We start from the raw sequence: 13,143 nt of genomic DNA on the forward strand, positions 1-13,143 counted from the left end.
GCTACATCTCAACCCAAGAAAAATGTAAACTTAACAATTATTATTTTCCTTTAGGATACTTTTATATCTGAATTTTCCTCCATCCTTGATCAGTGCGATTGAATCAAGGTTGGTGCACTCCTACTTTGCTGGCATTTGAAGCTGCACCCTGGTCATTGCAGAGTGCTGAGCTGCTGCACCCTTATCCTTCATTCACTACATGCTAGTAACTCCTACCCAGTTTCACAACAAAAATGTCTCTAAGCATTGCCAAGTGTGTGGGGTGACAAATTATTCTATGCATGTTTTTTTTTTTTTTGGGTCCGGTCATGGGGCCTGAACTCTGGGCCTGGGCACTGTCCCTCAGCTCTTCAGCTCAAAGCTAGCGCTCTACCACTTGAGCCACAATGCCACTTCCAGCTTTTTTCTTTTTGCCTATGTGGTGCTGAGGAATCAAACCCAGGGCCTTGAGCATGCAAGTGCTCTACCACTGAGCCACCTTCCCAGCCCGCATGTTTTTTGTTGTTGTTGTTGTTTTGTTTGTTGTCAGTCATGGGGCTTGAACGCTGGGTCTGGGTGCTGTCCCTGAGCTCTTCAGCTCAGGGCTAATGATGTACCACTTGAACCACAGCACCACTTCGGGGTTTTTTTTTTGTGGTTACTTGGAGATAAGAGTCTCACAGGGGGCTGGGAAATTGACTCAGTGGTAGAGTGCTTGCATGAGGCCCTGGGTTCAATTCCTCAGCACCACATAAGCAGAAAAGCCAGAAGTGGTGCTGTGGCTCAAGTAGTAGAGCACTAGCCTTGAACTGAAGAGCTGAGGGACAGTGCCCTGGCCCAGAGTTCAAGCTCCACGACTACCAAAAAAGGAAAGAAAGAAAGAAAAAGAAAGAAAGAAAGAAAGAAAGAAAGAAAGAAAGAAAGAAAGGGCTGGGAAGGTGGCTCAGTGGTAGAGTGCTTGCCTTGCATGCATGAGGCCCTGGGTTTGATTCCTCAGCACCACATAAGAAAAAAGAAAAAAGCCGTAAGCGGTGCTGTGGCTCAAGTGGTAGAGCGCTACCCTTGAGCTGAAGAGCTGAGGGACAGCACCCAGGCCCAGAGTTAAGGCCCACTACCGGACCCAAAAAAATAAATAAAAAAAAAAAAGAAAGAAAGAAAAAATTTTTAGCTGGGCGCCAGTGGCTCACACCTGTAATCCTAGCTACTCAGGAGGCTGAGATCTGAGGACTGGGGTTCAAAGCCTGCCTGGGCAAGAAAGCCCGTGAGACTCTTATATCCAATAAACCACTAGAAAACTGGAAGTGGCCCTGTGACTCAAGCGGTAGAGCCTCCCTTGAGCTGAAGAGTCCAAGGGACAGCGCCCACGACCAAACAAACAAAAAGAGTCTCACTTACTTTCCTGCTCGGGCTGGCTTTGAACCGTCATCCTCAGATCTCAGCCTCCTGAGTAGCTAGGATTACAGGTGTGAGCCACAGGTGCCCAGCTCTGCATGTGTTTTAACTAAAAGAAATCACTGGAATTACTCTTAAAATGTGCTCAGGAGTCAAGAGGTTTCTCTCTCCCACTGTACCAATGGAAAAACTGAGACCTGGAGTGGGCCCAGGCTCCAGGCCATGGTCATTCCATTGAGGTGAAGAGCATTACTGCAACTTGGTCTCCTGCAGGTCCCTGGGGCAGACAAATATTCCGTTTCCCTCTTAGATTTGGTGTCCTTATTACACTGCTTATTTCCCAAAGGCGATTCCGCCTCCTAGTTTATTGCAATCACCAGGTGGGCCTCGAACCCAAAACTTGTCTTGTGCTTTGTATGTCCTAGAACGGGCATGAAGAGGAAGTAGGTGCTATGTTGGAGGTGAGCAGAGTCTGGTGGCCACACGCGTAGCCTGCTGGGATTTGTAGTCCTCGCTTTGCCTCTGTCTCGCGCACGCCCCACCCCCTAAGCTAGGCTCCCGTCGTGCCCCGCGGCGATAGGCGGGCCGGTTGCTAGGACTTGGTGAAGCGGAGCGCTCGGGCCGGTGTCCCTCAGGTGAGCAAGCGCCTGGGGACCGGGTTCTCTCAGCGCAGGTTTCCGCAAAAGAGGAACTGGAGTAATGACGGTGGTCTAGACGTTGGCGGAGTGTGGGACTGTCCGGGGGTCATGTTGGGCCCGGCCAGGCTCGCGCACGTCCCGGGTGGGTGGGTGGGCGGGCGGGCAGGCATGCATGTGGGCGGGTGTCCGCGCGTGCGTGCGCAAGCTGGCAGTACTACTGCGTTTGCGCATTAGGCTGCAAGATTCTCCCCCCCCACCCGCCCCAATTTCCTAACTCGTCGCATATTTGCGCATGCACATGATATGCGTTTGGGTCCGGAGACCCCGTACGGCAGGGTAGCTTCCGGGATATCCTGCGTCGGTAGGTGGGGGCCAGTCCCCTATTTCCCGGTTGCTTGTTTACTTAGCTTCTGATCGTGGTGTGTGTTTTCCATCAGCAGTTTTTCTTTCTTTTTTTGCTTTCTTTCTCTCTCCCTCCCTTCCCTCCCTCTTTTTCTCTTTCTCTCTTTTTTGTTTTGTTTTTGTTGGCCGTGGGGCCTGAACTCTGGGCCTGGGCGCTGTCCCTCAGCTCTTCAGCTCAAGGCTAGCGCTCCAGCACTTGAGCCGCAGCACCACTTCCAACTTTTTCTGTTAATGTGGTGCTGAGGAATCGAACCCAGGGCCTCATGCATGCAAGGCAAGGGCTCTACCCCTGAGCCACCTTCCCAGCCCTAGCAGTTTTTCTTTTTCTTTTTTTTAATTTTTTATTGTAAAGATACTCTACAGAGGGTTACAGTTACACAAGTAAGGTAATGAGTACACTTCCTATTGAGCATTGTTACCCTCTCCATTGTTTTCCCCTTACCATCCCTTCCCTCCCCACCTTCCCCGAGGCCCTTTTTTTTTAATTGTGATTAAGTGATTACATAATTTCCCAAATTTCACAGTATTGTGGAATAATGATGCTCATTTAAAGTCACAAGTTTATTCTAACTTTCCTGGAGCAAATTGTCTGTCACAGTCTATAACATATAACGGTGTACACATATACACCATACCTGTGATCAGCAGCATGGGGATATTTAGTAGTGGTTTGACCAGATGAGTGGGAGTTCTTTGTTTCTTAAGTCCCCCAGCAGTTTTTCTTTAGGCATTGGTCCCCCTTTTTTTTTTGGTTGGTCGTGGGCTTGACCTCAGGGCCTGGGCGCTGTCCACAGCTCAAGGCTAGTGCCCTACCACTTGGGACTACAGGTCTACTTCTGGTTTTTTGGTGGTTAATTGGAGATAAGAGTCTCACAGACTTTCCTGCCTGGGCTGGCTTTGAACTGTGACTCCTCAGTAGCTAGGATTATAGGCGTGAACCACCAGCATCTGGATGAAGTTTGAATTTTATTGACACCAAAAGTGGTCTTGCTACAAGGCGAGTGTTCCAATATTTAAGCCAGGCTCCCACCCAGTTTTGCTTTAGTTTTGTTTATCAGCTAGGGTCTTGCATTTTTGTCTGGATGAACCTGAGAATTAAAAACAAAGAACCTTCTACTTCCTCCCACACAGCTGTAATTACAGGCCTAGCCCATCAAATATTTTTAACAAAGAATATTTTGAAGATTGCATGAAATATACTAAAACACACTATTCACTTATGCCAAATTCATAGTAGTTTTATTCGCCTTTTTTTTTCTTCCTGTTGTGGGGCTTGAACTCTGGGCCTGAGCTCTGTCCCTCAGCTCTTCAGCTCAAGGCTAGCGCTCTACCACTTCAGCTATAGCACCACTTCCAGTTTTCTGATGGTTTATTGTAGATAAGAATTTCATGGAAGCCGGGCGCTGGTGGCTCATGCCTGTAATCCTAGCTACTCAGGAGGCTGAGATCTGAGGATCGCGGTTCAAAGCCAGCCCAGGCAGGAGAGACCCTGAGACTCCTATCTCCAATAAACCACCAGAAAACCGGAAGTGGTGCTGTAGCTCAAGTGGTAGAGTGATCGCCTTGAGCTGAAGAGCTGAGGGACAGCGCCCAGGCCCAGAGTTCAAGCCCCACGGCCGACCAAAAATAAATAAATAAATAAGAATTTCGTGGACTTTCCTGTCAAGGCTGGCTTTGAACCGTGTTCCTCAGATCTCAGCCTCCTGAGTAGCTAGGACTATAGGCGTGAGCCACTGGCGCCCGGCTCTAGAGCCATTGGTGCCCAGCTCGACTTTGTTTTATAAGGCGAGTCTACTCACCTGGGAAGCATATATGGGCCCTCCTCCACTCAGCTTGGGAACTGCATTTGAAATAAACATTCCCTTGGGTGAGGTGTCATGAGACTGAACGTTGGCTGATCCTTCTACTCAGGTTCCTTGTCAGTCTTTGCCTGCCTTTCTTGCCTAGGTATAGATGCATTGCCTCTGGTAGCCTTGATGTGGACTTTCCCATGGAGCTATGGGGCTCTTTTGTGGAGTTATTTGAGTGTAGCTCAGAACAATGCCTAGATTAGTATGTATTCTGTCCCTTTCTGCTTATGCTTCCAAGCCTGACTGGTCAGATTGCCACGAGGTTGGAAGCAAGGCTAGAGAGGATCAACTGGTGCCTAACATGTCCCAGCTAGGGACTGTAGAGCTGGATGGAACCTCCAGTGTCCTATATGCTTTCTGACTGGGCACATGTAGGGCCAAAGCTCTGACTGTTTTGGATTCCTCATCAGTGGGTAAGAGGAGGCCGCCTAGCGTAGCACTCACCAGAAATTTCACCATGCATGTTCACCCACCCTGAACAAATGCCAAAGCCATATTAGGTTTAAAATGTGAATCCAGGGACTGGGAGGGTGGCTCAGTGGTAGAGTGCTTGCCTTGCATGCATGAGACCCTGGGTTCTATTCCTCAGCACCACATAAGCAGAAAAAGCTGGAAGTGGCACTGTGGCTCAAGTGGTAGAACGCTGACCTTGAGCTGAAGAGCTGAGGGACAGTGCCCAAGCCTAGAGTCAAAAAAAAAAAATGTGGATCCATTTCTGCAGGACCCCAGGCCTATAGTCCATTGTTCCTCTGGGATCTGATTAAGGGAAAGTTCCTAGCCTCTTGTCCAGCTTAGACCGTTTGGACCTGCAACAGGTAGAGGAGTTACTGTTGAGCCCACTTATCCTGGACAGCCATCGCAACAGTAAACCCAGAAGGAGCTTTCTTCCCTGTGGCTCTCCATGACTTTAGTTACTCTCCTCCCAACCCCCAGAAGTTAGAAGCCCAGGTGTCTGGTTCTGATGGCATCCTTCTTTCTTTCTCTCATTTTGTTCTGTTTTTTTTTTCATCAGTCAGAAATTGTAGTCTTGGGGACAAATGAGACTATGTTTGGCTTTTACCCTGTACACAGTGGAGCTTTTGTGGCCTAGGCAGGCCATGCAAGCCAAAAGAATTGATGTGTGGTTCAGCGAATCCAGAGGGCACCATGACCTTCTTATGGGCCCTGCCTGCCATGGGGCCTCAGGCAGCTGCAGCTGTGGTGGCACCAGGCCCTTCAGGCATGCTAGACACCACCCACACTTCCCAGTCTCACTGTTCCCCACTGCACATATGTGTTTGCCTGATCACCAATAAGTAGGGTAAGCTGTCTGTGGCAAGCCTCCCTGTGCTCGCCCAGTAGGATAGGCTGATGTCTGAATCTGTCACTGAGGGATGCCTGGCAGCCAAAGTGGAGTGCAGCCTATGATTGTAAAATGATTAACACACCCTTGCCTCCAGGGAAGGACCAGGGTTGGTCACTCCAAGATACTGCTGTGTTTGAGACCAACCAGAACAACTCTTATACTGTAGTTGAGATATTCTTTGGTTCTTTAGCTATTTTTCCATGCTGAGCAATCAAACTGAGGGCCTAATATAGTACACTTTTAGAAGCTACATTTTTTAAAAAGTATAGCAAGAAGGGTTGAAATTCATCTTTATAATACACCTTAGTTAACTTAAAACATGTTACACATACACACATACACACACACACATACTCCCCCCCCACACCTTCGCTTGTGGGGCTTGAACTCTGGGCCTGAGTGCTGTCCCTGAGCTCTTCAGCTCAAGGTGGGGGCTCTACCACTTGAGCCACAGTGCCACTTTCAGTTTTTCTGGTGATTAATTGGAGATAAGAGTCTCATGGACTTTCCTGTCAAGGCTGGCTTTGAACCTCGATCCTCAGATCTCAGCTTCCTAAGTAACTAGGATTACAGGTGTAAGCCACTGGTGCCCAGTAATCTATCTATCTATCTTTCTTTCTTTCTCTCTGTCTTTCTTTCTCTCTCTCTTTCTTTTTTTTTGTCAGTTTTGGGGCTGAACTCTGGGCCTGGGCGCTGTCTCTCAGTTCTTCAGCTCAAGGCTAGTGCTCTACCACTTGAGCCACAGTGCCACTTCCGGCTTTTTTCTGCTTATGTGATGCTGAGGTACTGAACCCAGGGCCTCGTACATGTGAAGTTAAGCACTCTACTTCTGAGCCAACTTCCCGGTCCCCCTCCCTTTTTTGGGGTGGGGGAGTCCGGTGGTGGAGCCTGAACCTGGGCCTGGGTGCTGTCCCTTAGCACTCTACTACTTGAGCCACAGCACCTCTTCTGGCTTTTTTTTTTTTTTCTGCTTATGTGGTGTTGAGGAATCGGAACCCAGGGCCTCAAGCATGCAAAGCGAGCACTCTACGACTGAGCCACCTTACCAGTCCTTTTTTTTTTGTCTCTCCTTTTTTTGTGAGACTTGGGATGGCCTTAGGGCTTGCATATGCTGTCAGCACACTATCACAAAGGTATACCCATTGCCCTCATTTTAATATGTAACTTTTTGTGTTTTTTTGTTTTGCCAGTCCTGGGGCTTGAACTTAGGGCCTGAGCACTGTCCCTGAGCTTCTTTTGCTCAAGGCTAGCATTCCATCACTTCTGGCTTTTCGTGTTTATGTGGTGCTGAGGAGTCCAACCGAGGACTTCATGCACGCTAGAGGCAAGCATTCTACCACTAAGCCACATTCCTAACTTTATAGTTTTTTGTTTTTGTTTTTATTTTTTTAATTCACAGAAAGCTAGACACTAAGCCAGGTGCTGGTGGCTCAGGCCTGTAATCCTACTCAGGAGGCTGAGATCTGAGGATCACCATTCAAAGCCAGCCTGGACAGAAAAGGCCGTGAAACTTACCTGAAATAAACCACCAGAAAACTGATGCTGTGGCTCAAGTGGTAGAGTGCTAGCCTTTAGCTGAAGAGCTGAGGGGACCGCATTCAGGACCAGAGTTCAAGCCCCATGACTGACAAAAAGAAAAAGCAAGTCAGGCACTAATGGTTCACTGCTGTAATTGTAGCTATTCAGGGGGCTAAGATCTGAGGATCAGGGTTTGAAGTCACCCAGGGCAAGAAAGTGTGTGAGACTTTTCTTTTTTGCTTATGTGGTGCTGAGGAATCCAACCCAGGGCCTCATGCATTCAAGGCAAGCACTCTACCACTGAGCCACCTTCTCAGCCCATGTGTGAAACTCTTTTTTTTTTTGTCGGCCGTGGGTCTTGAACTCTGGGCCTGGGCACTGTCCCTCAGCTCTTCAGCTCAAGGTGAGCACTCTACCACTTGAGCTACAGCGCCACTTCCGGTTTTCTGATGGTTTATTGGAGATAGGAGTCTCACGGTCTCTCCTGCCTGGGCTGGCTTTGAACCACGATCTTCAGATCTCAGCCTCCTGAGTAGCTAAGATTACAGGCGTGAACCACCAGCACCCGGCCCCATGTGTGAAACGCTTATCTCCAATGAAACACCAAAGTAAGTTGGAAGTGGAGCTGTGGCTCAAGAGGTAGAGCGTTAGACTTGAGCAAAAAAGCTCAGGACAGTGCCCAGGCTTTGAGTTCAAACCCCAGGACTGGGGGGCATGTGCGCACGCACATACACACACACACACACACACACACACACACAATCACAGGACTGTTTATGTTCTGTTTTTCTATTTGTTGGTCGTGGGGCCTGAACTCTGGGCCTGGGCTTTGTCCCTCAGCTCTTTAGTTCAAGGCTAGGCTCTACCACTTGAGCCACAGAGCCACTTCCATTTTTTTTCATGTGGTTCTGAGGAATGGAACCTAGGGCCTCATGCATGCAAGGCAAGCACTCTACCACTGAGCCACCTTCCCAGCCCCAGGATTGTGTATGTTCTTTTGTGTGTGTGTGTGTTGAGGGGCTTAAACTCACCATCTGGGTGCTCAAGGCTAGCCACAACACCACTTCCATTTTCTTCTTTCTCTTTCTCTTCTCTTTCTTTCTTTTTCTTTCTTTCTTTCGTTTTCTTCCTTCCCTCCCCTCCTCTCCCCTCCCCTCCTCTCCCTTCTCTTCTCTTCTCTTCTCTTTTTTCCTGGAGATAAGAGTCTCAGACTCAGGGCTGGGAAGTTGGCTAGGTGGTAGAGCGCTTGCCTTGCATGCCTGAGGCCCTGGGTTCGATTCCTCAGCACCACATAAGCAAAAAGAAAAAAAAGCCACAAGTGGCGCTGTGGCTCAAGTGGTAGAGCGCTAGCCTTGAGCTGAAGAGCTGAGGGACAGCGCTCAGGCCCAGAGTTCAGGACCCACTACCGGACCCAAAAAAAAAAAAAAGAGTCTCAGACTGCTGCCCAGTCTGTTCAAACTGAGATCCTCAGATCTCAGCCTCCTAAGTAGCTAGGATAATAGGCGTGTGCCACAGGTGCCCAGCTTAACATTTGAAGTCTCTGAAACTGAGTGTTTAGTCACTGCCCAGGAGAGGAAGTGTTGATAAGGTTTTGGAAGGGAAGTTTCTTCTCATGATTTTGTAATATGTGCAGTTCTAACTGCTCGCTCTGGGGCCATTTTGATACCTTAGCCTCTGTCTGGAGGGTCTCTGTCCAAGTGTTATCCTGATCCTGGGCCTAGGACATTGGAAATGTTTCAATTTCTAGCTCCTGGGCTGTGATTTGGGATTGTATTTTCATTTTACTTTATTTTTTTGAGACTAAGAACCTGCCCAGACTGGGTTGAACCCCTGAGCTCAAATGATTCTCCTGCCTCAGCCTCCAGACCTAATGGGCTCCTTGTTGTGGGAAGTCAGCTGGGAGCAGATGTGGACCTGGAAGGTGTTGGGGATAGAGAAGCATGGCTGTGAGCAGGTATCTTCAGGATGACCAGTGGATCAGTGCCCCAGGCCAGGGATTGGGAAGCTAGAGGCACTTCATTGTTGCCCAAGTGAAAATTCTCCCAACGGGGCTGCCTGTTCTCTACAAGCCTGAATCCCCGTTACCTCCCTCTCACACCCTAGCTGCCTATAAGCCTGGAAGCAGAAGAGGGCCTCAGGTTCTCAGGGATAAGAATGAGGGGCACCTGGCCAGCACTGCTCCTCTCTTTACTCATCTCTACTTTGAGGATGATGGTGGCAGCGATGATGTCAGGTCCAGCTTTGCAAGGCAGGGCCAGGAGCCTTGGCAGAAGGGGCAGGTGGAGTGGATAGGCAGGTCTCCAGGTTGGCCCAGCCCACAGCAGCCATGCCCTCCAGGGCCTCTAGGGTGGGGCAGAAGGTAGGAGAGTCTTGGGGGTCAGGTGCACCTGACCACCATAGTGCAGGGATAAGGGGAAGGATAGGAAGCATGGGCTTCCTGTAGGAGAAGGGACTGCATTTAGGGGTGGGGAGGCAATGTTTTCTTGCCTTTCTTCTGTCTAGCCTTTTGTAGTTCTGGCTGGTGAGTCTCTTATAGAAACTGTGTGGAAAAGGGCATTTATTTTGGGTCATGAGCAGACACTGCATTATTCTGGGACGTAGCCCCATATCCAAACCTGGTGTGTTCATTTTCTGTCATTATGTAACTCCTGAAAATTTAGTAGCTTAAGTGATGTCTGTCCATTAGCCTGTGGACACAGTATGACTGAATCCACTCATGGAGGTCTTACCTATTGGAGGCCAAGGCTTGGCAGGGGCTGCTTTTTCATATAGGCTCAACTAGTGGGGGTCTACTCACAACACTGTTAGCAAATTTCAGATTCAGTTCCTCCTGCTATAGGACCAAAGGCTCTGAAGCTGGCCTCAGCCTGTCAGCAGCTCATCTGGCTTCTGGAGATACAGGTGGCAGATTAGGGGCTGCCTAGCACTGGTGTGTGTGCAGAGTGGTGCCTGTTTGGAATTCCATAGTATGATAGTTGTGGATCTCTATACATCTACTGAATACTTCCTTAAAAGTGATGCTGTTATGTTGCATGCTTAGAGTCCCAGTGGAAACACTAAGACCAGGAAGATGGCAAGTTCCAGGTCAGTTTAGACTAAAAAACAAGAACCTGTCTCAAAAAACAAAGATATGTTCCTGATAGCACATGAATTTCATTTTTTTTGTTTTGTTTTTTGTTTTTTAAAGAGCTAAATGGATGTTTAGACTCCTCACACCAAGAGTTAGTAGGATATGAGCAAGATTGTGACTGGTGATGTGCAGACCCTGGGCTGGAGCTCTCTGAATGAGCCTCCAAATTCAGCATGCTCAGCCTCATAGAGCCTCCAGGAACTGACTCCTCTAGCTCACCCAGGCCTACCAAAGCTCATGGACAGTGCTCTACTCCAATCTCTGTTTCCACAGTCAGAGCCTTATTGAGGATGGAACCTGCCCTGGGCCTCACAGAACTGCATGGCCATGAGAAGACTGACAACCTGGAGCCAGAGCCAGTGCCCTGGCAAGCCCTCCCAGTCCTGTCTGAGCAGCAGTCCAGGGATGTGGAGCTGGTGCTGGCCTATGCTGCACCTGTTCTTGACAAACGCCAGACCTCACGCCTCCTCAAGGAGATATCAGCTGTCTACCCACTACCAGCACAGCCGCACCTCAAGCGGGTGCGGCCCAGCCGGGATGCCAGTGGCTCCCATGCCCTGGAGATGTTGCTGTGCCTGGCAGGGCCAGCTGCGGGCACATGCTCACTGGCCGAGCTCCTCCCCAAGCCGGCTGTGGACCCTCGGGGCCTGGGGCCACCCTTCCTGGTACCTGTGCCTGCCCGGCCACCCTTGACTAGGGAACAATTTGAGGAAGCTAGGAGCCACTGGCCCACATCCTTCCATGAGGACAAGCAAGTGACCAGTGCCCTGGCTGGACAGCTCTTCTCAGCACAGGAGCGGGCTGCAATGCAGAGGCACATGGAGCAGGCCATACGGGCAGCGCAGCAGGCATTGGCTCGGGGCCTGCAAGCTGTGGGTGCTGTTGTGGTGGACCCAGCCACAGGCAGAGTACTAGCCACAGGCCACGACTGTAGCCAGGTGGCCAGCCCCCTGCTGCATGCTGTCATGGTGTGCATCGATCTCGTGGCCCAGGGCCAGGGCCGTGGCACCTATGACTTCAAGCCCTACCCAGCCTGCTCCTTCACTCCTGCAACTGCCACTCTTAAGGGCCCCCAAGCAGGCCGTGTACGCAAGCTGGATGAGGACAAGGAAGAGGATGGCCTTCCCTATGTGTGCACTGGCTATGATCTCTATGTCACCCGGGAGCCCTGCGCCATGTGTGCCATGGCCCTCGTGCATTCCCGCATCCAGCGGGTCTTTTATGGGGCACCTTCACCTGACGGTGCCTTGGGCACTCGCTTCCGCATCCATGCCCAACCCGACCTCAACCACCGCTTCCAGGTATTCCGAGGTGTCCTTGAAGATCAATGCAGCAGGCTGGACCCTGACACATAGGCTTAGTGCCCATCCGCTTCCACAACTTGCTCTACTGCTGGCCAGTCTCAGCATCTGAGATTCCAGAGGCTTCATCCTATCTCCATTAGAAATGCCACCACACTTCTAGCTCTGGGACTGAGTTCTGTTCTCTATTTCAGTCTCTGTGGTCCTTCATGACTGTGCCAGGAAACAGCAATGGCATATGAAAATAAACTACCCCCAAACCAAGCTTCTGTCTGGATAGAGGTGCCTGTCACAGTAGCTGGGGTATTGGGGCTGGAACAGGAAGGAAACCCCGAGCAGATTGTGATCAGGGATATAGTGTATGTCCTGAGGCAGAGGAGGCCCAGGTGGCACTCTGTGTTCCTTGAGGCTGGAAGGTTCTATGTGTGTTTGGATACAGGTCAGTCTGGGGACATCTTACCAAAAGGCTTCTTTGGGCCATTCCATTCACTGTCTTTCATAAGTTGTAAAATGAGGACTTCAAAAGGGGCCAGCACAAGTTCATAGGATAGAGGGCTGGAACTGCTGTTTGTGCTGGACTCAGAGGAGGTGCCTGATGCCTCGCTACTTGGTGCTGCTGGAGCCCCTAAATTATTGCCCTGAAGGAATCCCTGGCCTCATGGGACCCCACAGTGGCCAGGACACTGGGACTGACTGAGCCTGCCCCATCTCCAGGAAGGGTGGGCTATGCTGGTGCTGGATGGAGGTCTGTGGTACTAGAGTGGAGGTGGCTGTCTTCCACACAGGTTCTTCCTGTATTAGGCAGGGTTAGGATCTCTCCTTAAGGATGTGCTTACTGTACTGGGCAAGCAACTGAAAAAAGGTGCCTGATAGGAAGTGGCTGAGAGGCCAAGAAGTAGAGTATCCCATGGTGAGACCCTGAGGTTCTTAAGGCTAGTGGCTTTGAGCAAGATGGTCTGGACAAAGTTGATATTCTTTTCCTTTCTTTTTTTCTTCTCTTTTTTTTTTGTCGGTCATGGGGCTTGAACTCTGGGCTTGGGTGCTGTCCTTGCGTTCTTCAGCTCAAGGTGAGTGCTCTACTGCTTGAGCCACAGTGCTACTTCCGGTTTTCTAGTGGTTTTTATTGGAGATAAGAGTCTCATGGACTTTCCTGCCTGGGCTGTCTTTGAACTGTGATCCTCAGAACTCAGCCTCCTGAGTAGCTAGGATTACAGGTGTGAGCCACCGGCGCCCAGCTGAAAGTTGATATCTTTTTTTTTTGGTCCGGTAGTGAGGCCTGAACTCTAGGTCTGGATGCTGTCCCTCAGCTCTTCATCTCAAAGCTAGCGCTCTACCACTTGAGCCACAGCGCCACTTCTGACTTTTTTTCTTTTTGCGTATGTAGTGCTAAGGAATCGAACCCAGGGCCTCATGCATGCAAGGGAAGGGCTCTACCACTGAGCCACCTTCCCAGCCCCGAAAGTTGGTATTCTTTTTTTTTTTTTGGGGGTCCAGTCTTGGGGCCTGAACTCTGGGCCTGGGCGCTGTCCCTCAGCTCTTCAGCTCAAGGCTAGCGCTCTACCACTTGAGCCACAGTGCCACTTCCGGC

At 50.1% G+C, this 13,143-nt stretch overlaps 2 protein-coding genes across 4 annotated transcripts in view; both read left to right on the top strand.

The window, feature by feature from the left end:
• Positions 1-1,940: 1,940 nt before the first annotated feature.
• Scamp4 (secretory carrier membrane protein 4) overlaps positions 1,941-13,143 on the top strand; it is a 34,997-nt gene continuing 23,794 nt past the window's right edge. The window contains exon 1 of one of the 3 annotated variants that reach the window (XM_013022928.1): positions 1,941-2,006. The gene's annotated coding sequence lies outside the window, so the exon portion shown is untranslated. Of the gene's footprint in view, positions 2,007-2,330; positions 2,371-11,803; positions 11,838-13,143 lie in introns of those variants that run through there. The other 2 variants (XM_013022930.1, XM_013022929.1) reach the window with 2 other exon arrangements.
• Positions 1,942-11,803, top strand: Adat3 (adenosine deaminase, tRNA-specific 3). Its single transcript, XM_013022927.1, has 2 exons — positions 1,942-2,006; positions 10,312-11,803. Exon 2 carries the CDS (start codon positions 10,428-10,430, stop codon positions 11,607-11,609), a length of 1,182 nt encoding a protein of 393 aa, XP_012878381.1. The 5' UTR covers positions 1,942-2,006; positions 10,312-10,427; the 3' UTR covers positions 11,610-11,803.

The sequence above is a fragment of the Dipodomys ordii genome, unplaced genomic scaffold, assembly GCF_000151885.1.
Source record: "Dipodomys ordii isolate 6190 unplaced genomic scaffold, Dord_2.0 Scaffold64, whole genome shotgun sequence".
NCBI classification, from domain to species: domain Eukaryota; kingdom Metazoa; phylum Chordata; class Mammalia; order Rodentia; family Heteromyidae; genus Dipodomys; species Dipodomys ordii.

Excerpts from the sequence above, each read along its gene's own strand:
- Adat3 (XM_013022927.1), top strand. The coding sequence starts at position 10,428 with ATGCTCAGCCTCATAGAGCCTCCAGGAACTGACTCCTCTAGCTCACCC.